Below are 21,760 nucleotides of genomic sequence, written 5' to 3' on the forward strand. Positions count from 1 at the left end.
TGCATAGCAACTCGAAGGTGCGTAATGTACTACATCCGAAGGTAAGTCGTCGTCTGTGGCCTTGCCCAGCCGCACTTTGCATTTCGCGCCTCCAAGAAGTAAGTTGCGGTACTATAAGCTCATCAAGAGAGGATCCGGACCACGTTGTAGTGCTATGTTTAGTTGGATGAGGTCGGATTAGCGTACCATGTTGGAACTTAGTATACAAGTTTATAGATTACTATGCAGTGTAATCATGCTAGTCGTTGTCGTACCCTTCAATATATTGAATCTATCGTACAAGCAACTAGAATCTAAAAAGACCAAACGACAGCCTGAATGGCGAGCAAATAATGAATGACCGCCGCTACGGGCCCTGCCTACTAAGGCAGCTAATGGCTGCTGGTTAGCAGGGGACTTATCTTTTTAGACTAATGGACTAATCTCGCTGGTGAGGGATAATTTAGCTCGCTTAATGCCAATTCGCAGGGGGAGTTTTTCCTGATGTCTATGAGGCAGTCGTGAAGGGCCAGTACTCACCTGTCGAGTGAGTAGTTCATCAAACCGAGAGAACTCCAGCAATGGGGGATACTGAATTCTTCTGTGTAGCCATGCATTTATCGACGTGCGCGACCTCGCGCAGGCGATCTTGCTCGCAGTCACTAAGCCGCCTGCGGGCGGTGAGAGGTTCATCGTTGCTGCTGCCCCATTCAGGTGGGAAGATCTCAGTAAGTACCCGAAGCAATGACCTCCTGCCTAGCATGACGTGCTCACCACCTTGCAGTCATTACAGCGCACGAAGTTTCAGGGGGCAAAACGTATCCTCCTGTCGGGTCATATAATCCTAATGCTCCCTATATGGCAAGGAAAAATGTGGCGAAGGCGAAGGAGCTCCTCGGAATGGAGTATCGCACCCAGGAGGAGACGGTTAAGGATTTGCTCAGAGAGTATGAGGAGCGAGGGTGGCTCTAGATCGGGAGAATAATACATCATGGAATGGGTTCGAACGACCGATATTTCTGACCAGCAGGTCGAAGTTCGTGATGAGTATGTTGTACAGTCAGAGTAGGAGTAGTGTGTCATCGAATATCGGTTGTCTGAACCCCGCTAGGAATCACTGCGTTTGCGGGGTCTCTGAGCTGGGCTGGATCCGATGCGACAAGAATATTGCCTGGTCCTGGCTGAGCCAAGGTGTGCTTACCGCATTCTGAGCCAAGCCTGGATTAGGTTGGCGGGGGTATCTAGTTCAAGTAGGAGTCAATACTGGCTCGCAATCTAGTTGACGGGGGCAGTTCATATGGAGTAAAGCCATCGGAATCATAGTGAGGCAGCACTAGATTAGACTCAGTAATATAAATCGTCGCAGCCGCGGCGTCCGCAAAGGAGAGTGGGCGTCTGCTCCACGTGCGCCGGAGGAGATGTGGCGAGACGTGGCTCCGGCTCAGGCTTACGCTTCCTCGTTCACCACCGTCTTCTGCACGGATCCTTCTCCTAGACCAGCACCGAGGTCTCACAATGTATGTTTTTTCTTGATGTAGCTACATACCCACAACTGATGTAAAACAGGAGCTCGGTCAAGGTCGTTTCCCCTGAAATTGCGGGCGCGTCCCTGCACGTCAGCCTGCCATGGTACACCCACCTGTACACCATCCCATTCCTCTCCCTCTACCCCGTTCTCGCCTACGCGTACTACGTCAAGTACGACGACTGGCTACAAAGCGAGGAGTGGACGTTTCTCGCGTGCGTGTCGCTTGGGCTTGGCCACGCGCTCAGTTTCTTGTTCACGAAATGGAATACGGGAGCAAAGGCCTGGATTACGACAAGAAAGGTGAGCATTCTTCGTTGAACGATCTCTGAAATGCGTCTGGTAGATGCGGGATGTTGTGATTCTGGTTGCCGGATACCCCACCGTGTTGACGGGAAGCAGTCAGTCCGGCTCTGGGGGGATCACGCGAGTCCAGGCATGTTACTCTTCTATGCACTCGACACGTCTGACAGTATAGGGCCCTCCGGGCGGTCCTGGCCAGGGCGCGCTCTATTTCATCTCTGCTCAAGCGTTCAGCCAAGAGTGGATGCCTCCGTGCATGAGTCGGGCTTGCGCCCGCCCTCAACTGCCTGGATGATCACGCTCATAAACTTCTGCGGGCTGAAGCCGTAGAACTCAAGCAGTAATGAAGTTGACACTACTGCCTGTGGATTCTTTCCCAATGGGGTTTGTTGCGGTCGGGAGGGCTTCGCACGACGGGCGCCCCCTCGAACCGTTCTTTGTGAAAGGGCTGTAGAACTTCTGGGCAAGTACGACTATCCCATTGCCGACCTTTCAGCGCCCTTTGGCGCGCGTCGGCAAAGGGACAAGTTAGGACTGTCCTGAAAACAGACCTCCGTTTCACGCGAAGGGATTCTGAGCGCTGCCCGTCGTGTCGCCCTCCCTTTGGTCCTCTCGACGCGGCTAGCACAAGCAAAAGGGTGCCAGTGGCCCCCTGAGATCCACCTTCTACACTTGTAGATTTGAAAGGCGAAACCACGCGAGCTGGCACCCTCCACACGGACTTGCACATACTGCAGAGGAGTCCTGGACCACTAGTGGCCAGGAACGATCGTCCGCCGTATGCAAGGGCACTTATTCTGGTGACAGCGCTTTTCAAACCGATAGGCCCTCCCGAAAAAATCATGCTCAGGTCGGTTAGAGAGCGGACCGGGATGCGAGCCCAATTCACCACTCATAACGCCCAAGAGCACCATTGAACACCTTGAAGGCTGGGGTACCAGAGCGTCAGACAACCTGATTGGGCTCGCAAACGGTTCGGCTGCTAAGCGGCTTGAGCGTGTTTTTTTTCAAGAGGGCCCATCGTTATGAAAAGCGAACCGCATAAAAGCCTCACAGATATTCTGGAGGGATAGGCGTGCGAAGGTTTCCTCTGTGTTCTGGATATTGCCTTCCTGAAATCGTCATGATTTTGTGCTGCAAAGACTGTTCGTGATCTATGACCTAGCGAAAAGTACTTTGCATCTTCTCTATATTCCAGACTATCTCGGAGCGTTTTGAAATGCCTGAACCAGCAAAGTCTGCGCTCAAGGCGCGTAGTGGAAATTTCGATTCGGTGTATACGTGCCTGTATGCGCTAGTAGTCGCACGTCTGGGCGTAATAGTGGAACTAACCTTGATTTTCGCTATAGGCACGCTCAATAGAAGATGCCGATTGTTTACGTATAATTCCTGCGCCGCACAGAGGTGAAGGCGAGATCGTTCCTATACGCAAAAAGGACCCGTCAAACCCGGCTACCTACACGTTCAACTACCAGCAAGACACCTACGTCGTCACGGATACTTCCCCTATCACGTTCTCCCGGCTACCTTATCCATGTTCGACTCATCCTCCTCTAGGCTCCTTCCTCACGCCAAAATCTCTAACGTCCACTGAGCTCACATCTGCGGTGGACCTCTATGGGAAGAACGAATACAACATTCCTATTCCCTCGTTCTCTGCGCTCTTTGGTGAGCACGCAACTGCACCGTTCTTCGTCTTCCAGGTGTTCTGCGTCGCTCTCTGGTGCCTGGACGAGTACTGGTACTACTCGCTCTTCACCCTGTTCATGCTCATCGTCTTCGAGTGTACGGTGGTCTGGCAGCGGCTTCGAACCCTGACCGAATTTCGCACGATGGCTGTGGCTCCCTATCCTGTCTACGTCCGTCGCAACAACGTCTGGTCTCAGATCCAGAGCGACGACCTTCTCCCAGGCGACATAATCTCTGTGGCCAGGCAGCAGACGGAGACGAACATCCCTGCAGACATCCTCCTTATCCGCGGCACTTGTATCGTCAACGAGGCGATGCTTTCCGGAGAGTCCACGCCGCTGCTCAAGGAATCCATCGAGCTGCTGGATGCGAGCGAGCCGCTTGACGTCGATGGGGCACACAAGAACGCAGTTCTCTTCTCTGGCACGAAGCTCCTCCAGGCGACTAAGGGTGGGGACACCCCGGACGGCGGCTGCCTCGGGGTCGTGCTACGCACCGGGTTCGGAACCGCGCAGGGCCAGCTGGTGCGGACGATGATCTTCTCGACGGAGCGCGTATCAGCGAACAACGCGGAGAGCTTCCTGTTCATCGGATTCCTGCTCATCTTCGCCATTGCTGCGTCGTGGTATGTGTGGACGAAAGGCATCGAGCGCGACCTGAAGAAGTCGAAGCTGCTGCTGGATTGTATCCTCATTATCACGAGCGTCGTCCCGCCCGAGCTGCCCATGGAGCTGAGCCTCGCGGTCAATGCATCTCTAGTCGCGCTGTCGAAGTATGGTGAGTTCTGCCCACCCGTTGCTGTTGAAGGACATGCGATTGAAGTTGCAACCAGCGATCTTCTGTACCGAACCTTTCCGCATCCCGTCCGCTGGACGTGTGGATGTATGCTGCTTCGACAAAACTGGCACCATCACTGCAGAGAACCTCGTCGTCGAAGGTGTCGTTGGCATCGAGTGAGTCGTCATCGCGTTTCCTGGGAAGATTTCGCTGATTTGTCTGCTACGCAGTCCCTCGGACCCCATCAAGCTCGTCGACGTCAAGGCGACGGGCCGTGAGACTACCTTAGCCCTGGCCGCGGCGCACGCCCTCGTCCGTCTCGACGATGGAACGATCGTCGGCGACCCCATGGAGCGCACGACTCTGGACGCGCTGGACTGGCAGCTTGCGAAGGGCGACCACGTCTCCCCCGTGGACCCGGCAGCCCCGCACCGCACGCAGATCATCGTCCGCCGCCGGTTCCAGTTCTCGTCTGCTCTGAAGCGCATGAGCACGGTATCGAGCTTGCCGAACGGGAGGTGCATGGTCGCGACGAAGGGTGCCCCCGAGACGATCAGGCGCATGTTGAGGGCGGTGCCTAAGGAGTATGACGAGACGTTCAAGTGGTATACCAGGAGAGGCAGTCGGGTGCTCGCGCTCGGGTACAAGGAGATGGAGAGCATTTCTCTGGATAAGGTATTTGTCTCTCATCGTATCATAGGGTATGTTTGGCTCACTTTCCTGTAGATCAATAAGCTGCCTCGCGATCAAGTCGAGTCTGATCTGCAGTTCGTCGGTTTCTTGGTCTTCCACTGCCCGTTGAAACCGGATGCTGTCGAGACGCTCAAGATGCTTGGGGACTCTTCTCACCGCGTGAGTAGCCACGCCCTCGACCCTTGGCCCAGTACTGACTGTTCGCGCAGTGCGTCATGATTACCGGAGATAACCCGCTCACGGCTGTCCACGTCGCTCGCGATGTCGAAATTGTGGACCGCGACGCGCTCATCCTCGATGTGCCTGAGGGCTCGAACTCGCTTGTATGGCGCTCGGTGGACGATACCGTGAACATCAACGTAGACACTTCGCAGCCCATCGACACTTCGCTGTTCGATAAGTACGACATCTGCATTACCGGCGCTGCTATGAAACTCTACGAGTCGCACCCGTCATGGAACGATCTCGTCCAGAACACCTGGGTCTACGCCCGTGTCTCGCCCTCGCAGAAGGAATTCATTCTGACGTCACTCAAGAGTCTCGGCTACGTTACGCTCATGGCCGGCGACGGCACGAACGACGTTGGCGCCCTGAAGCAGGCTCACATCGGCGTCGCGCTCCTCGACGGCACGGAAGAAGACCTGAAGAAGATCGCAGAGCATCAGCGCAACGAGCGCATCAAGAGGGTCTACGAGCAGCAGCTCAAGATCTCCGCGCGGTTCAACCAGCCTCCGCCCCCGGTGCCGCCTGCGATCGCGCACTTGTACCCGGACGTTGTTGAGGCGCAGAAGAAGGCGGCGGAGGACCTGCAGACCGCGCGGAAGAAGAACCCGATGGAGAAGTTCGATTTGGCGAGTATTACGGACAAGTTGGCGGAGATGGATACCGAGGACGAGGTGCCGAAGATCAAATTGGGAGATGCTAGCTGCGCGGCGCCCTTCACTTCGAAGTTGTCGAACGTCAAAGCGAGTGAGTGCTCGATACTTTCTGATCACCACTTGACGTGGCTTGCTAATGCCGTCTTCTTCTCCCAAAGTCACGCATATTATTCGTCAGGGCCGTTGCACGCTCGTTGCGACGATACAGATGTACAAGATCCTTGCCCTCAACTGCCTCATCACGGCATACAGCTTGAGCGTGCAGTATTTGGACGGCATCAAATTCGGTGATTACCAAGTCACGATCACCGGTATGCTCATGTCCGTCTGTTTCCTGTGCATATCGCGTGCGAAGGTACGCAAGTTTCCGAATCACGTTTCAGCATTCATTACTCAACGCGACTTTCCCACCTGGTAGCCTGTCGAGAAGTTGTCTCGAGAGCGTCCTTTGGGGAACATTTTCAACTTCTACGTGCTGCTGTCAGTGCTCCTGCAGTTTGCGCTCCACATCGTCACCCTCGTGTATATCACGAACCTCTCACACATGTTTGAGGAACGGGGAGCCATCGACCTCGAGGCGAAGTTCGAGCCGAACCTCCTGAACACCGCCATCTATCTCCTTGGCCTCTCCCAGCAGGTGTCCACGTTCGCCATCAACTTCCAGGGCCGGCCGTTCCGCGAAGGCATCCGCGAAAACTCTGCTCTCTACTGGGGCCTCGTCGGCGCAGGGGCTGTCGCGTTCTCCGGCGCTACTGACCTGATGCCCGACCTGAATCGCTGGCTGCAGATCGTCGAGATGGAGAACTCTGTGCGTCGCTTCTGTTTCCTCGGACAACTCCAACTCTTTTATGAATAGTGCTGATGGCTGATTTGCCTCATGTTAGTTCAAGTTCAAGCTGACGACGACGATGATCGTCGACTTTATTGGCTGCTACGTGATCGAGCAAGTGTGCAAGCGCCTCTTCGCGAACCTAGAGCCTAAGCCCATGGTCACCCGCGGGCGTGAGAGGCGCGAGAAGCGCAGGGCGGAGGAAGAGAGGAAGGCTGCTTGAGAGCCTTAGTCTTGAGATATGCGGGTACGCTTGATAAGTCCCGGACGTTTAGGTTGCAGTCGTTGGACTCGGACGTATGAGCCTTGGTCTTGCAAATTACCTACTGTACTGCCTTGTTAAACAGCGTAACTCCCGACAATACACTCCTAGATGAGAGCAGTATGGCGCACGCACATAGTTCGTAGCCTGCGGGCAATCCGGCGGGTTCAGAGATAGTGGAAGGCACCGAGAGTGCTACATTTGAGAACGTGCTTAGTAGATGAACCTGCATCAACGTGGTGTGCTGCATGTCGAAACGTTTGCGTTGGAGACCTTGTATACCGCAGACAAAGGACACTGAATGGAGCCTGCAGCCGTACCGCGTGTCGAGCGTCTGCGGAAGAGATGCCCGGGATAGCGCCCGTGAGGCATGTCGGAAGCAAAGGGTGGTGGTGCACGGTGGCGACTTGACCGCCTACCACCTTCATGTCTGCTGTCCTCAATGGCTGAACCATGCTTTTCGTCTGACATCCCTTCCATGTCCTCTACTCACAAACGCTCTTTCGACGACATGGACCCAGAGCTCGGCGCCCGGCCTGTCGAAACCAGCCGCAGGGACTCTTCTGTCGGTTCGTCTTCCAGCCCCGGAGGGAGTCGCGAACGCAGCAAACGTCCCCGAAACGACAGCGAGAGCGAAGTGGATGAGTTACTTGTGTCATCCAACACCTCCGTGTCCTCTTCCGGGAGCAGCAGCAGCCTCGATAGCTACCACTCTGCACGATCCTCCTTTACCGACATCTCTCCTCAATTGCTCCCCGCAGATGACGCTGTGGAGGGCCAACTACTGCCCTTGGATGACCCTTCGGTCCTCCTGGGCCCCGTAGACGAGCCCGATGTCCCCATGGACGATATCCTCTCGTTTGTATCTCGTCAAGATTCCATCCCACCTCAGAATGTCCCCTCGCCACTCCCACAGGCGGACCCCCAGGGAGACTTGTTCAGGATGATGGAGAGAGCCGACGCTTTCAACCGGGAGATATCGGCCTTGCGCCAGTCGCCCGTCCGAACATCTGAACCACTGTGGCAGTCTTGGACGCCGAGCTTGCCAGATACGAGCGCACATGGTCTGTGGTTGGTCCTTATTTGCTCGTCTTCATGGTTTAGAATGTCTCTTAGAGTCTCTGTCTTCGTCCTTCAATGCGGGGGCCTCGTTCGGTGAGGAACATCTCTTGCTACGGAATCGTCTTTCTGCAGTCGTGGAACAACCCGATGAGCCACCCTCTCGGCCCGATCTGGGCATTGGCGGAGAAACCTTCGGCGACCGACGTAGACGTCTGTCAACATACGAGCGGGATGCTGCCCGCCAAGGTGATATAATAGGAAGGTCGAGAGCTCGTCAAGGTATGTAACCCTTCATTGTCCCGTATGATTAACGGAATGTTTGACTCCCTTCACAGAGCTGCTGGACCAACTGCTTGCCGATTCGGTACACACGAATGAACCGGAGACTTCACCGCCTCACATTTCATCGCCCCGTAGATCCCCGTTACACCAGCGGCTGGAAATGTCAGCCCGTGTTGCTAGCCCACGAGCGCCGCCTGCGCCTTCAAGGCGCCTTTCCCCGCCATCCAGGTCGGCCGGTTTGTCAGAATTGCATTCTTTCGTTGACGGCTTCTGGAGGCGGGAGAATGATCGCGACATTCAAGACCAGTTTGAACGCACTATGCGTGACACTGAAGCGCATAGTGAGCGTGTCGCGGACTTTCTTGCAGAAAGTGGACCTTCGCGCAGTTCATTCTCGACACTTCGCGGTGCGCTCGATGAAAGGCACATCAACGATCGGACACATCCTCGACGAGGCCACCGTCCTCCAAGTCGCCCGCAACCTAATCCCGCCTCCAGAATAACTCAAATGGCCCCCAGGCAGCCTGCCGCTGAACCTGAGCCTTCTGCGACAACTTCTCACTGGACAACATGGGAGCCCGTGCCGACAAATCCGCCATCTTCTTCAGATTACCTTAGTATGTCCCTTCCAAGCTCGACCACCCCCCAACAAGCACACTATGACAGCTATGGCTTTTACTATTTCGACGACTTATCCGAAGCGTCGGGACCGCTTCCGATGCCGCAGCCTACTCGAACACGGGCAGAGTCGTACCTGGAGGCTAGTCGAGACAGGTCTGTCGGCTTAAGTAACCTACGACATAGAGCCAGACCGCCCCAGCGCACTCCTACTCCCCCTCCATCCCCACCCTCACCACGCATTCAATCCACAGAGCCATCCTTTTCTTACCGCAGCGAAGTGGATGGTGATAGGAGGACCAGGCCGTCCTCGCAACGCCGGCCTTACGACTATCTGTTCCATGGTACCTTCACCCCACGGACCCCCACGGACGACGCAATGCTCCAGTCGTTCACCGATCACCTGCAGCCTCCCAACTACCCGCCGCCGCCTGCTCTTCCGTCCGTTTCCTCATCGGAGCCTTCGCACCCTGATCCTGCGCCGCAGCCACGCCAATACCACTACGGGAACTTCGATCTCAGCGCCTATCGCGAGGGGCCCTTCCGCGCCACGCTTGCACGCTCGATGGCGCTGCAGGGCCAGAGCACGAACACACGAGAGCGGGCATCTCCAAGTCGCACGGAGACGCGCGAACACGGTTTGCGACGAGAATACTTTCTGTCTCTGTCCTCCTCAGAAGAGGATGATGATGGCCCGCTCATATTCAGCGAGCGCACGGCTCGACAGATGATAGAGCGAATGGAACGCTCTGCGCATCGTCGGGCTGTGCGCTTGCGCGGTGTGCCGCCCCAGGCTGGTCCACCAGTTACGTCCGCGATGCCACAGGCGTCTGATGACAACGAGCCGGAGCAGCTACATCTTCGTACATTCGACGAAGTGCATTCCTCGGATCTCCCTTCACGTCCCCCCCCTCTGTTCCGACGCGTACGCGAGCATTCTGCGCCTCAGAACCAGATCGAACGCCTGCGTGAGCTTGTGACCCGGCCTACAGTCACGCCCCCTCCCCCTACACGTCACCGCACCCTCCTCGAGCGCGAGCGTGCTCCCAGCCACTTGCACGGCACGCGAGACAACGAGCCGTCGACGCGCTCGAGCGGACTCGACCGCTGGGAACAACGCCTCGATACCGTGAGGAGGGTGCCTGCGCGCAGGGCAGGTGGACCAGACATGCCCTCGTCCACGCTCGCGTCTTCTTTGGCGTCGCGCTTAACGGGAAATGCCAACGAGGGACCGTCTCTTGCTTCTGCACGGCAGCGCGCGGCCGGCAGGGCATTCGCGTACCGACCGCCGTCGCCACCGAGCAATCCGCGTCCAACCGAAGGCCGGACGGAGCAGCGCGCGCCGCTCAACGGCCGTTTTGCGCGAGCGCGCGGCCTTGCTTCGCACTTCCCGCCGGACATGGTTTGGGTCGACTTCCCTAGTGCCCGCTTGCCGCCGTATGGGCGCAGGCGCAATATTGGCGATTACATAGTGAGTTCCGTGATAGTCCTTGTGGTCTACGTTTCTGATCGTCTGCGGTCAGCGCGATGAGGACATGGACATGTCATACGAAGGCTTGCTCTCGCTGTCGACCATCCTGGGCGACGTGAAGCCTCGTGGAACGCCGGCCGACATCATTTCTTCTCTTCCAAAAGGAACGTATGGAGATTGGGTACGGCCTGGGGTCACGGAGGAGCGCTGCCCCATCTGTTTGGACGATGTAAGTAATCTACGACGCTCGTGCTTAGGTTGACAGCACTGACCACTCGGTGCTCCTTTAGTACGACGCTAAGGATGCCTGTCTCCGTGTTCCTGCATGCTCTCACTGGTTCCATGAAGGCTGTCTTCAGGTATGCACAAACTCCCAAGACACCACCTCTTGGACGTTGTGTTGACGCTCCATTGCAGCAATGGCTCAAGACCGCACGGACATGTCCCGTCTGCCGTGGACGAGTGACCAAACCTCGCTCGGGGGAGAACTCTGCTCCAGCTGCAGGCGCGAGTGGGTCGAACAACCGAAACGACGATCGGGACGATGACGATGACAGTGATCGCGATGGAGCCCGTACGCCTCGACACTGGACGCCCTTCCGCCCGCCTTGGCGCCGCGATTGAGTACGCTCACCTAGCATCGGTGGACGTCTGGAGGACGCACCAACTAGAAACGACAAATTGCATTGCTTATCCTCCATTCAGTATATTCTGCCAATCTACCGGAATAGACACTCGGAGCATCCGGTGTCTCACGACTGTTCATAACTCAAAGCAGGTCTTTTCACATCTCTCTACATCACTCGAAAACGTATCCTTGTCGCAGCAGTATCTTGTCCCGCATTGGAATGTATATCTTTGTATCTCGTACTCCCTTGTAACATCATGTCGTCGCGGTTAAATTGGACCACATTGCATACTCACTTGTCCATAAGGCATTCGCTCTTTTTCTCTCACCGGAGTGGCACATTTGACTTGGAGTCGAGATGTAGGTGACGTCGACACCTGATCCTGTAATTCATTTCCGTAATATAGATCAATAAGTAGCGCTTCTTAGTTTGCTGGTTGATTTGTCGTGTCAGAGCTGCTCGTTTCCTCGGGAATCACTCATATTATCTCCCCGTGCTTGTTACGGGTGAACGCATACCAGATACCTTTAGCTTGGTGCATGTCAGTGTGCCCGACATCTACACATCCCGAGCTGCATAATTTACATCAATACACGCGAATCGGCTCACCTAAGTCATTATGTATGCCTAAAGGCAATCTAACAGAGAAGTTACGTTCGGCCACCGGCAAGTGCATTCCCCGGCTCGATTGTGCTAGGGGCGACCGCTACCTCCTTCGTAGGGCGGTTGTGTGCATTATCCCCCGCTAAAGGCTATTATACCCAGCATCGAGATGCTTGTTGTGTTGCTTATAAGGCACCTCAACTCGGAATAACGGGAGCAATGTCCCGGCGGCATTGATAAATTCAAGTTGTAGTGCAAATATTCATGTACAAAAGGGACGCTCACTTAGCCTAGCCTCCACTCTCCACCCGTGTAGTTCAGGAACAAGCCATTATCGGAAGGCGAAAGCGCATCGATGACCTTCAGCTGAGCTACGACTGATTGCTCGGGCGTCAGAATCTGAATGGGAATGCCAGACGAGATCGTTTTGTTTAGAAAGGCCGAAAAGGCTTGACTAGCTGGTGTAGGCACTGAGAGAGCACATCAGCTCATGCGAAATGAAATGGCCATGGACTCGAAGTAACGCACCACCGGCGACACCAGTGGCAGACGTGTCTACTAGCCCGGGGTGGAGACTGGCGACGACAAAGCCTTCATCCTTGAGCTGGACCGCATACTTCGTGGTCGCGAGGAGGCCCGCGGCCTTCGTCACCCCATACGCCACTGCGAGAGCGAAATCGAAGCTCCGAACGAAGTCAGGTTGAGAGGCCTCTGTGCCGATGACGACGATCTTCTTGGTAGAGGATGCGCGGAGAAGGGGTAGGAATGCCTTGATGCTGTGTACAGGACCAAGCCCGTTGGCCTTGAACTACGGAGCGAAGCTGGAAGTCAGACCGGTATCAGGTTGACGTCATACTAACTGCCGTACCGCTTCGACGAAATCGGAGTCAAGTTGTTCCACATCAGGGCTGCGCCAAGTATATTAGATTAGCAACCATGGAGTTGAAGGAGCACGCACTAGTCGTCAAATCCGTTATAGATAGTAGCTGGGTTCATCCTAGCAGCATTGTGGATCAGGTAGTCCAACGTCCCGCCGGTAATTTCTGCCACCTGCCTCGACGCAAGCTGTTCGAGACATGCAGCATGAGTACAAAACGAATTAGCAGACGATCGTGGACAGCAACCCAACCTCTAGCGTGGGACAGTCGGCTATGTCACCTGCTACTACATGGACGTTCTTGAGACCCGCAATGGCAGAAGTAAGATGGGTCGATTTGGCCGGGTTGCGGACGAGAGCGATAACCACGGCATCAGGCCGTTTGGCCTGTAAGTGCGGGATATATCAACTACAGGATGACAGGTACAAGCCCAGTAGGAGTTTTGCTTACAAGCTGGCGAATGTATTCGAGGCCCAATCCGCGAGAAGCACCGACTACGAGGTATGATGGCATGGTGACTGGGGATAGCAAGGAAAGATGCTGGGATACAATCCGTGGTCGCTTGCTAGGCAAACATTTATAGATTCGTATAATCCCCAGACCTATGCCATCCGTACACGCAATGATGGCAGCCGCACGTCAAGGCAGTTACCCCTGTCTGCGCTGACTCCTCCGCAAACCCGATGGGCGGCTCATCGGATTGTGGACAAAACCGCCTGATAGCGCCTCCAGCCGCATCGACACGTACCAGTGTTGCCGTCTCGTCAGGTACTAACCCCGCTCAAAGTCGGCGTATTTTCGTAGCCGCCCGTATCGCGTCCATCCGTATTTTTAGATCCAACGCCAGCCCTTCGTCACGTGGTCGCTTACCGCGTTTTTCGTACACGCCTTCTCGTACTTTACGGTGATCTCCCCTTCAATGTTTTGTCTGATTCCCCAGGAGAGGGGTCGAACGCCTCACCGTAAAAACACCGCTGACTCAGAGTCTCAGACCTACGAAACCCATATCTCCGAACATCTCGGAGTAGTCCGAGTCAGCTAATGACAGCTCCCTCCCCTGGCAAGTCATCCCAGAGACGTAAAAGGAGGAGAATCGGAAAATTTTCTTTGAGAAGCAGTCAGATCTGGTCACATGTCTGGTTCTACTGCTATCTAGCATCCAACTTATGCAGCCTTGGGGAGCCCTGTAAGAAATCTTCTACGGAAAGTTAGATTGCGGCGCATTGCCAATATGCTCTGTTGGAAGACCAACTGGATCTCGTAGCATAGTGTGTATAATGCATGACCTGGAGAATTCATCTTGCATGGTTGGGCGACCTACTATGAACGATGTCATCGCGATGGCGCTAAACACGTACCAGATTTGCAGCCAGTTCAAACCAGTCAAACCAGTCAAGCCAGTCAAACCAATCCTGGGCCTGTGACAAGCAAAGCGGAGACAGCGTGGACCCCTTTCCCAGCTATGGATGAAGTACCTTCAAGTTGCATGAAAAATTAGCACCGCTCAAAGTTAGCGTATTTTCGTAGCTGCCCATTTCTCGCCCGCCCGGTGTCGCTCGGCTATGCCACATTGTGCGTCCACCGCGCGTCGCTCGGGATGGCCTTAAGTCAAGAGGCCTGTGCGGTATACGGTAGGTATTCAGTACTCCAGATGCATCCGTACTGGTGCTCCATCACCCGATGGATGCATCCGAAGTACGGTACACGGATGCATCCACGGTAAGATGCATCCAGGGGCTATGGATCCACCCATGCCCCATCCATACGGGGTGCGGTTATCCGTAAGGGACGTAGATCCGAGTCAGTAGGGATGCATCCAAACTAGGGACACTGATGCATTCACGCCCCATCCATACGGTGTGCAGCTATCTGATGAGTGAGACAACAATCCATAGAAACAGAGCTGCATACAAGGTAGTGGCAAGGGACAGTTTATTTAAAGCGGCCCACATTGACCATTCCCGTCATGACAAAGGAGGTCAGCAAGCCACATTGCCGGGTACTAGGTCATCAAGATTCAAATGGTGTGAAACAAGACGAGACATAGATAGAGCATACAATAGTATTTTCATAGCACAGATGAGATGATGCGCGACCTGCTTTCCATAGGCTGAGAGCGTTTGCGGTGGATCAAGTGGACGTCTGAAACGAACACGGCGGAAGGCTGCGGATGTGTCGTATCGCTAGTTATGGAATGAGAAGGATAGTGCAGCAGGTACCGGTACTCGAGCGGGCGTCGGCCGGCCGCGAGGACTTGGGCGGTTGATCCTAAGGGTTTCAGAGGGACTGCAGCAAAACCAATGTCCATGAAGTCGTGCAAATATGATGCCCCAGATAATCTACAGAGAGATACTTGCCGAGTCCTCCTTGGGACTGTACGTGCTCGACTTGCCGGTTCACCTTGACCAAACAAGAGCCGCACGACAGATGCTCGAAGCAACACGCGGGCGCACATGGAGGCCGATTGTGTTCTTGCCCTGCTTGGACGTCACAAGCTCGACATTGAACGGCGAGAATGACTTGATCTATCCCAGCACCGGTGGCGGGGTGGAGACATCAACATTCGTGGGCCGTTGGACTTCCCGCAAAACGGTCTAATGGTGAGGGACGCTGCAGATGTCTTGCTTGGGGCATCAGTGAAGACGTGCATGGGCGACGAGCAAGTCTTCGAGAGAGAGAGGTCATAGACCGCTGAAAAAGGGAAGGTTCTCACTGAGATGTGCTGTTAACGTGCCTCCGCGCCAAGACTTCCGCTTTCGGAAATACCGGAGCGCTGGCGGTCCGCGCTCTCTGCTAGATCTGTCGGCCGCCTCTCTCTCCTTACTCCCATTGTCTCTTCCTCACTCCGTCGTCTGGTCCTCATTCCATCGCCTCTTCCTGCCATTTTCGAATCCATTGGACTACTCTGACATTAACACACCATATACTGAACGAAGATGGCGAGGACACAACAGACGCATCGAAATCCTGCTAGACTCGTTCCCCTTCAAGCAAGCTGGTCTCACGTAATGACCTCACATGCGGTGTTACAAGATCCAATTCGATGGGAATAACGCTGCAAGTACACCGGTCTATTGGTGTAAAATTTTGCAACGCATGAGCATGCTACTGAGATCTGTCTCCATATGAGTATGACACTCCGCTCCTCGTTGCGGCTGTAGTGGTTCCGCGCCGCGCCGCGGGTCGTGTTCCGTCTCGGTAAGCTATATGTGTTAGTTCGTGTGGGCTGGTTCAAATTCGCTTCTATTTGACTTCTATCAGCTCGTGCTGCTGTCAACATGTCCCTGTAGCTATTCTCATCGCCACCACCCCATCTACAAACCGTTGTCACGAAAACCGGTATGGATCTCTTCAACATGCTGTGCTTTGTTTCCCGGAAGGACGTGCACAGCCGGAGACGTGTGACTTTACGATTTCGGGGGATATCTTCAATGGGAACGCAGAAAGACACCACACGACGGGCATTGGCCAATGTCCGTCGTGCCACCTTAGAGGATGCTTCGCCGTCGTGCACGTTGTTCGCTCATGGCCATTGCAGCTGCTTTGTTTGTGTTGATTCAGGGTACTATTTGCGACCGCTTTCTCAGAGATACCGTTTTCAGGTCTCCGAGCTTCAAATTGCAGAAGTTGCATAGCCATCAAGATAGCTGTTCGACGTTAACGCGTGACATAAGTGATATCATGGCTTCTTGCCCTGGCGCGCAATGCGTGATCGTGGTGATGCGATAGACCTGCGGCGACTGCGGAACGCTTGCCCCATCGCTGTTACCGTTTGCTGACTTCGCCGTTGCTCAGGTTATGGACTTCGTGTACACTCGAAAGGCTCGCACATGCATCGATTCTCACGAAACCGGCCACAACGCGCCCGTACTTCCCAAGGGAGCGCCTCTTCCATGCATTGAACTCCAGTTTTTCTCACCACCGGCAAACCACGATTCGAGTACCGGAGGTAAACGAGGCGGATGAAGGCTCCAATACTAGGCTAGAAGCACACCGTCACGCTTTCCTCACTACCGTCGGTGCATTTCGAGAACGCGATAGTACGACCTCGCCGCGATTTCGCGAGCCCAGGACGCTAGGTGTGGGTGACTATGCTGTAATATCTCTTCCTAGTCTTGCGATACTGCGTCCGAGGACACGAGTGCGCCAGCTCGTGTGGAATCCTATGTCCGTGTGGAACTCATACTTGAGGTTCAGGAGCTGACGTACTCTCAGGACGAGATATAGAAGTCACTCGACGTACGTCTAATGTCTTTCCTCTCCCTCGGCTCAGCGCTCGCTACTGTACGCTAGGATGGCGGAAGCTATCAGCCCTGAACTCGCCCTGTCGGTGAACGTGATGGGTTCGTGGGGATGCGTTCTCCTAGGTGCATTCTCTAGCAGCATATTATGGGGTATCGCTTGCATGCAGATGTGTGTAAAAGTCCGATCGACTGACTGCATTGGAACCACAGCTGACGACCACTGCAGATTTCTCTATTTCCTGATGTAGGACAAGCCCGCTCCTCAACGAGTGGGCTCATTCATAACCGCTCATCGTCTAGATACGACAAGGATAGCGTCGGTCTGAAACTATTTGTGAGTTCAATGGACCTAGCTGCGACGTCACGCGCATTGACGTACTCGTGCGCAGATTGTTCTCGTCTGGTCAATTTCGATCCAGCCTTCCCGCCATCGCACCTTTGCTAAGCACTATGACTTCTAGGGCTTTTACGACGGCAGACCTCGCGCTCAGCATGGCTTCCAGTAACGCTGCCCCTCCATCCGTAGAATTGTCCCTGACTGAACGCTAGTGTTCCCTCCTCTAATTGTTCACTGGGGATCCCCGGAGGTCTTGATACGTACACAGACGTAAGTGGAGTGAAGCCGTGTCCATACAAACCTGCTCTCACCCTGTTTCTAGGCTACTAAATGTACGTTGCTTCCATAATACCCGACGTTCAGCTCATAGGTTCACGCTGCCCCACAAAGCATCACGGCTGGATTTCGGTGCGTTAAACCTTGTTATGAGGGTATACCACACATTTGACCTCCAGTGGGATAGATTGTCGTTGCCTTTTGTGTTCAGATGTTTTTCCTCTATAGGATTTATCGATGTGAGTCATAAGTTTCTAGACATCTATCCTTATTCACGAAGGAGTGTCAGTCAGTGGAAATAGGTGGCTGTTCCCACTGCTTCTGGTAGGCCGTGAAAATTCGTCGAAGCGCATCCTCAATTGACATCAGCGTAAAGCTCCCGTTTGCCCTTTGGGAGATTGGTCTGTTTCTCCGAGATGATTCGCTTCAGCTTGTTGCTGATTGACTGTATATCTCCATAGTTGGTTCTATTCGTAAGTTTCAATATCATATATTGTTTCACAGCTGGGTTGAAAAAGTTTGGATAGCATTGACGATCTGGCTGTGAGCGCTGTAGCATCACCCGAAATCCATGTTCTGTACTCACAGATGAGAAAGCTCTCGGCAGCCTCCAGTCAGCATTACTCCTGATCCGCGGAATATCGTACGTGTATTGACAGTGTAGGCAGTCAATTTGCAGGTGTACGTCTGACACATCCCACAGAACTTGGAAATAGCCATTCGCTCCGCGAGTGCCTTCGTGGATATCCTGATAACAGCTGCAATGGTATATCTTCTATCGACCAACAGACAGTCGCATATTCGTCGGTGAGAGAGACAGACACATTCATCATCTAGTAGGACTGACCGCTCAAGAAGGACGAGCAAGATGGTTTCGCGCCTCATCATAATGACGGTGAACACAGGCGTTTGGACCGCCATCATCGCTCTTGCCGATGTTGCGCTGGTATAGTTCCGCCTTGATTATCTTGAAGTCTCTTGTACTCAATTTTGGGCCCTAGATCGCTGCGTTTCCCAATGGCCTCCAGCTATTCGCCGTGGAACTCCCTCTGAACCCACTTTACTTGAATGCGCTGCTAGCGAACCTCAACGCAAGGCGCTTTGTGCGCCAAATCGATAGGAACCCTCTCAGTTTTGAGAGTAGTTTGGTAGCAGACCTCGGTTTATATGGGCTGGACACGAGTAGCAGGGCGACTACCGACAAACGGGTGAGTGATGTCATGTCGAGTTCCTAGCCTTCCGAGGCACTGAAACAAGTTTGACGCCACAGGGCCGGAGATCGTCTTTAGCGATTCGCATCGAGACAACGTGCAGTATTCATGAGGATGATTTGGACTTGAGTAAAGGGAGGGTTCTTCCGATGCCGAAGGATGACTTGACGTCAAACGACATAGTTCAGGAGGTCAATCGTGCCGCTGTTTAAACTCGTCGCGTGTGCTAGATGCATTCTTCGACATTGCGACGCTCGTTGTGATTCGTAAGCTCAGGCGCGAGTCCATCCGCCTGGAGAAATTGCTAGACATTGGCTGCAATTATGTATCAGCGAGATTGGCCAATAGTTCATCTGGTGTCTCTCCCTTGACCTCACTGTTAGATATGGCTAGTTGTATCCTCCTTTGAAGACTTCGCGTGGTCTCACATAAACCAAATGCTTTGTAGCAGCTGTTTGGGACGCATCCAAGGACACATAAGCAATTATGTGGCGTGACTACGTGGCAGTAATCGAAGCAGGTTACCGAGTGTCTTGCACATGGCGTTGCGATCCACTTCTTGGCACCGTGCCTGTTTGCGTCGTTTGCGTCAACCCAAGTACTCATGCCGGTCGACTTGAGCCTGGATCATAGCGGCGTCATCGTAAGAAACCGCATCCAATGTTGGGCAGCTGTGGTGAACCTCTTTGGTAGATCATCCAGTGATCCTCTAACTGACGAAATCAGAGACAATTCTTCGAATCGAACTACGTTCGTAACTCACCCCTCGGCCGGTGGACGTGCCGAAAGTCCGTACTCTGGTCGTTGTCTGCGTGGCTCATCACCGCCTCATCGCCTGACCATTGCAGGGGCTGGACTTCGCTAGCTGGCCAGGTAGTTAGCAGCTGGTGTGATCCGAGAGCCTGGTATAGAGGCTCGTTACTTATTGCCCATGAGTGCCCAAGGTGACGCGTCCATCTACGTAGGGACGCAGGCAATGAACACTTCAGGTGGAGCGGGAACCGCCCTGAAGGTATAGCATACGTGTCGCAACGATACAGGAAATCTGAAACGGATTATTGGTAGACGTCTGACGAACGACAAAGGGATATGGTGCAACCGAGGCACGAGTACAATAAGCTGAGGGGGCCCTAGTGCGCAATGTCCTGTGGCAGGCGCTCCTATGCTAATTTGCCAAGGTCAGCACTGCGCCCAGGAATTGCTTTGACACTGTCTCACCGTCGTAATAGTCGGCTGCGACTAGCCTAAATCAGTCGTTCACGCCTCCGTCAACACACGCCTCGCACATACAAGGAGAACGAACAGGGCAACTCACAGTTCCAAGGATATTTCCGGTTGGACTCGCTCCTGGAAGTCAGGTATGTCCTCGTTCTTTTTAGCACCTTCGTACGTTGACTTGTAGATCAGATACTCTGATAGCTTTTCCACAATGATGCCGCTGAATACAGGGGTCGGTTAGGTACACGTATTCGTATGCGGGATACACGGAAGATTCTACCGCTCGTTCATCGGGCAGATATTCGAAAGAGCTTCGGAGAAGCTACCTAATTCGCGCGTCGAGGTACGAGTCAGTACCCGTGCCTTACAAAAGGGTTGCTGAGCAGTTCGGGCACGTACTCTCCGAACTGAGCATATTCTTGAGGGTGCCGCTGCACATCGCCACTTTCCGCCTAACAAGATAGTCATAGCCATCTGTGCTTGTGAGACGAACCCACTCGTTCATCCTGTCCCTCTCATCTCCCTGTTTTGGCAGGAGAATTTGTCAAGCCATGACGACTGCAGCAAAGAAGCTCCTCGGAAGGCAATTAGAGGCGTACTTGCATAGGAACATCTGCGGACATGATGGCGGCGCTGCTATTGTTAGGTAAGGGTCCGTTGACTCCGGTAATATTACGGTCTTCGGCCACCGATATTATACTGCGGTGAAAAGCGTACTTGTAATCAAGGAGCGGGCGACCGCGCAAAAAGGACAGTGGTGGTTGGGTGCAAAGAATCGACTCGAGGAAGCGCGCTTGTTGACGCAAACGGGCCGGTTGTTCCGTTTCCTTTTCGGGAGACATCTGCGCGGGGAGGTACAGGCATACTGCAGAGCACACTGAACAACCCTCTCGACGACTACTGCCACTCACACTGACCCAATGTCTCTTCCTAAGGTATCTCATAGTCTCTACGCATCTCTAAAATGGCAGCTGCTCATGGAGTCTTTCGTGTTCGTCTGTATCGTAGCGAATCATCAAGGTGCGCCATCCAATGTTGCCCACACGACCATGTCTGCTCAACTCGCAATCTGTGCCTTTGACATGTTGTGGATGCTCTAAACATGCAGGAGACAGAACGTCTTGTTGCAGACCCTGCACCAGGCATCACCGCCACCCCACATGACGACAACCTCCGGTATTTCGATGTAACGATCCAAGGACCCGATGGTAGCCCATTCCAGAGTATGTGTGCCCTCTGAACTATCGTGATAATGCTCTTGATACTGCGCTCATATATTGACTTTTTTACATCTGCGTTTTGACCATAGACGGCGTGTTTAGGCTGGAGCTATTTCTGCCGGAAGAGTACCCTATGGCCCCACCGAAGGTCCGCTTCCTCACTAAGATCTACCACCCCAACATCGGTGAGTACATCCACTGTCTATACGCGATTGCATCTGATATCTTTTGCGCACAGACAAGCTTGGTCGCATCTGTTTGGACATCCTGAAAGGTGTGTCGCTACTTTGTCTCCCCATTCCGTTCCGTATCTGTTCCCCTGGGGAGCGCAACCCTATTCAACATGCTCTGCCGTGGTATAATCATTACGTACAGTGCTTTTGCACTGGTGCGAATAGGATCTTTGGCTCTGGTCGTATGCTTACGGGCCTGATTTGCAGATAAGTGGTCCCCCGCGCTCCAAATCCGCACTGTCCTCCTGTCGATCCAAGCGCTTCTTTCCGCACCGAACCCGGACGACCCGCTCGCGACGGACGTCGCGAAGCACTACAAAGAGAACGAGAAGGACGCGCAGCGCGTCAGCAGGGAGTGGACGGAGAAGTATGCCTCTGCCTAGTTCCCCTTCTCCTACGCGTGCTCCCCCTTCCCCTTCGATACGCGAGTCGCCGTAACATAGAAGAAGCTCTCTGGTTGTGTAAAGAACAATGTATCACTTTCTTCAGCGTTTCATCAATGCCCAGACGGGCCCTGATGCTGCGGGTGTTACTGGCATGAAG

The 21,760-nt window shown here is 54.1% G+C and overlaps 8 protein-coding genes across 8 annotated transcripts in view; 6 read left to right on the forward strand and 2 right to left on the reverse strand.

Annotated features, from left to right (window-relative positions):
* DICSQDRAFT_147014 (NAD(P)-binding protein) overlaps window positions 1-951 on the forward strand; it is a gene marked incomplete at both ends in the record, with an annotated part of 2,305 nt that extends 1,354 nt beyond the window's left edge. Inside the window, 2 exons of the mRNA XM_007365579.1 lie at window positions 589-707; window positions 773-951. Coding sequence (XP_007365641.1) covers window positions 589-707; window positions 773-951 — 298 coding nt within the window. The remainder of the gene's footprint in view (window positions 1-588; window positions 708-772) is intronic.
* A 499-nt stretch (window positions 952-1,450) lies between these two features.
* DICSQDRAFT_136442 (uncharacterized protein) lies at window positions 1,451-2,521 on the forward strand. Its single transcript, XM_007365580.1, has 2 exons — window positions 1,451-1,496; window positions 1,546-2,521. Coding segments are annotated over exons 1-2 (282 nt in total). The 5' UTR covers window positions 1,451-1,494; the 3' UTR covers window positions 1,826-2,521.
* Window positions 2,522-3,026: 505 nt separating this feature from the next.
* Window positions 3,027-6,896, forward strand: DICSQDRAFT_126978 (ATPase; the record flags this gene model as incomplete). The annotated part of the gene is made up of 9 exons (XM_007365581.1): window positions 3,027-3,080; window positions 3,157-4,273; window positions 4,329-4,449; window positions 4,504-4,948; window positions 5,000-5,125; window positions 5,176-5,935; window positions 6,003-6,199; window positions 6,263-6,652; window positions 6,729-6,896. The coding sequence occupies 9 exons, from the start codon at window positions 3,027-3,029 to the stop codon at window positions 6,894-6,896; spliced, it is 3,378 nt and encodes a 1,125-aa protein (XP_007365643.1).
* A 450-nt stretch (window positions 6,897-7,346) lies between these two features.
* Window positions 7,347-9,053, forward strand: DICSQDRAFT_161463 (uncharacterized protein; the record flags this gene model as incomplete). Its single annotated transcript, XM_007365582.1, has 3 exons — window positions 7,347-7,999; window positions 8,052-8,276; window positions 8,333-9,053. Coding segments are annotated over exons 1-3 (1,566 nt in total), but the record flags the coding sequence as incomplete, so codon positions are not given.
* Window positions 9,054-10,417: 1,364 nt separating this feature from the next.
* On the forward strand, window positions 10,418-10,772 carry DICSQDRAFT_60320 (uncharacterized protein; the record flags this gene model as incomplete). The annotated part of the gene is made up of 2 exons (XM_007365583.1): window positions 10,418-10,597; window positions 10,659-10,772. Coding segments are annotated over 2 exons (294 nt in total), but the record flags the coding sequence as incomplete, so codon positions are not given.
* Window positions 10,773-11,885: 1,113 nt separating this feature from the next.
* Window positions 11,886-12,991, reverse strand: DICSQDRAFT_126980 (NAD(P)-binding protein; the record flags this gene model as incomplete). Its single annotated transcript, XM_007365584.1, has 6 exons — window positions 11,886-12,058; window positions 12,129-12,408; window positions 12,469-12,508; window positions 12,559-12,665; window positions 12,769-12,864; window positions 12,929-12,991. 6 exons carry the CDS (start codon window positions 12,989-12,991, stop codon window positions 11,886-11,888), a joined length of 759 nt encoding a protein of 252 aa, XP_007365646.1.
* A 6,607-nt stretch (window positions 12,992-19,598) lies between these two features.
* Window positions 19,599-20,508, reverse strand: DICSQDRAFT_86092 (POZ domain-containing protein). The gene is made up of 6 exons (XM_007365585.1): window positions 20,364-20,508; window positions 20,164-20,287; window positions 20,045-20,090; window positions 19,862-19,984; window positions 19,765-19,790; window positions 19,599-19,711 (listed from the first exon to the last, which is right to left on the reverse strand). The coding sequence occupies exons 1-6, from the start codon at window positions 20,385-20,387 to the stop codon at window positions 19,707-19,709; spliced, it is 348 nt and encodes a 115-aa protein (XP_007365647.1). The 5' UTR covers window positions 20,388-20,508; the 3' UTR covers window positions 19,599-19,706.
* A 162-nt stretch (window positions 20,509-20,670) lies between these two features.
* On the forward strand, window positions 20,671-21,707 carry DICSQDRAFT_136448 (ubiquitin-conjugating enzyme). The gene is made up of 6 exons (XM_007365586.1): window positions 20,671-20,699; window positions 20,773-20,784; window positions 20,873-20,987; window positions 21,074-21,169; window positions 21,223-21,258; window positions 21,425-21,707. Exons 1-6 carry the CDS (start codon window positions 20,685-20,687, stop codon window positions 21,598-21,600), a joined length of 450 nt encoding a protein of 149 aa, XP_007365648.1. The 5' UTR covers window positions 20,671-20,684; the 3' UTR covers window positions 21,601-21,707.
* The last annotated feature ends 53 nt before the right edge of the window (window positions 21,708-21,760 follow it).

The sequence above is a fragment of the Dichomitus squalens genome (genome assembly GCF_000275845.1).
Source record: "Dichomitus squalens LYAD-421 SS1 unplaced genomic scaffold DICSQscaffold_13, whole genome shotgun sequence".
NCBI classification, from domain to species: Eukaryota; Fungi; Basidiomycota; class Agaricomycetes; order Polyporales; family Polyporaceae; genus Dichomitus; species Dichomitus squalens.

What these genes read in the sequence shown, in the direction of transcription:
- DICSQDRAFT_86092 (XM_007365585.1), bottom strand. Translation starts at nt 20,387, where the DNA reads ATGTCCGCAGATGTTCCTATGCAA. An exon ending in CCGCAGATGTTCCTATGCAA is followed by an intron (nt 20,288 to 20,363) that starts GTACGCCTCTAA and finishes CTGCCAAAACAG; the next exon opens with GGAGATGAGAGGGACAGGAT. An exon ending in ATCTGCCCGATGAACGAGCG is followed by an intron (nt 19,985 to 20,044) that starts GTAGAATCTTCC and finishes CCCTGTATTCAG; the next exon opens with CGGCATCATTGTGGAAAAGC.
- DICSQDRAFT_136448 (XM_007365586.1), top strand. An exon ending in CGATGGTAGCCCATTCCAGA is followed by an intron (nt 20,988 to 21,073) that starts GTATGTGTGCCC and finishes TTTTGACCATAG; the next exon opens with ACGGCGTGTTTAGGCTGGAG. An exon ending in GATCTACCACCCCAACATCG is followed by an intron (nt 21,170 to 21,222) that starts GTGAGTACATCC and finishes TTTTGCGCACAG; the next exon opens with ACAAGCTTGGTCGCATCTGT.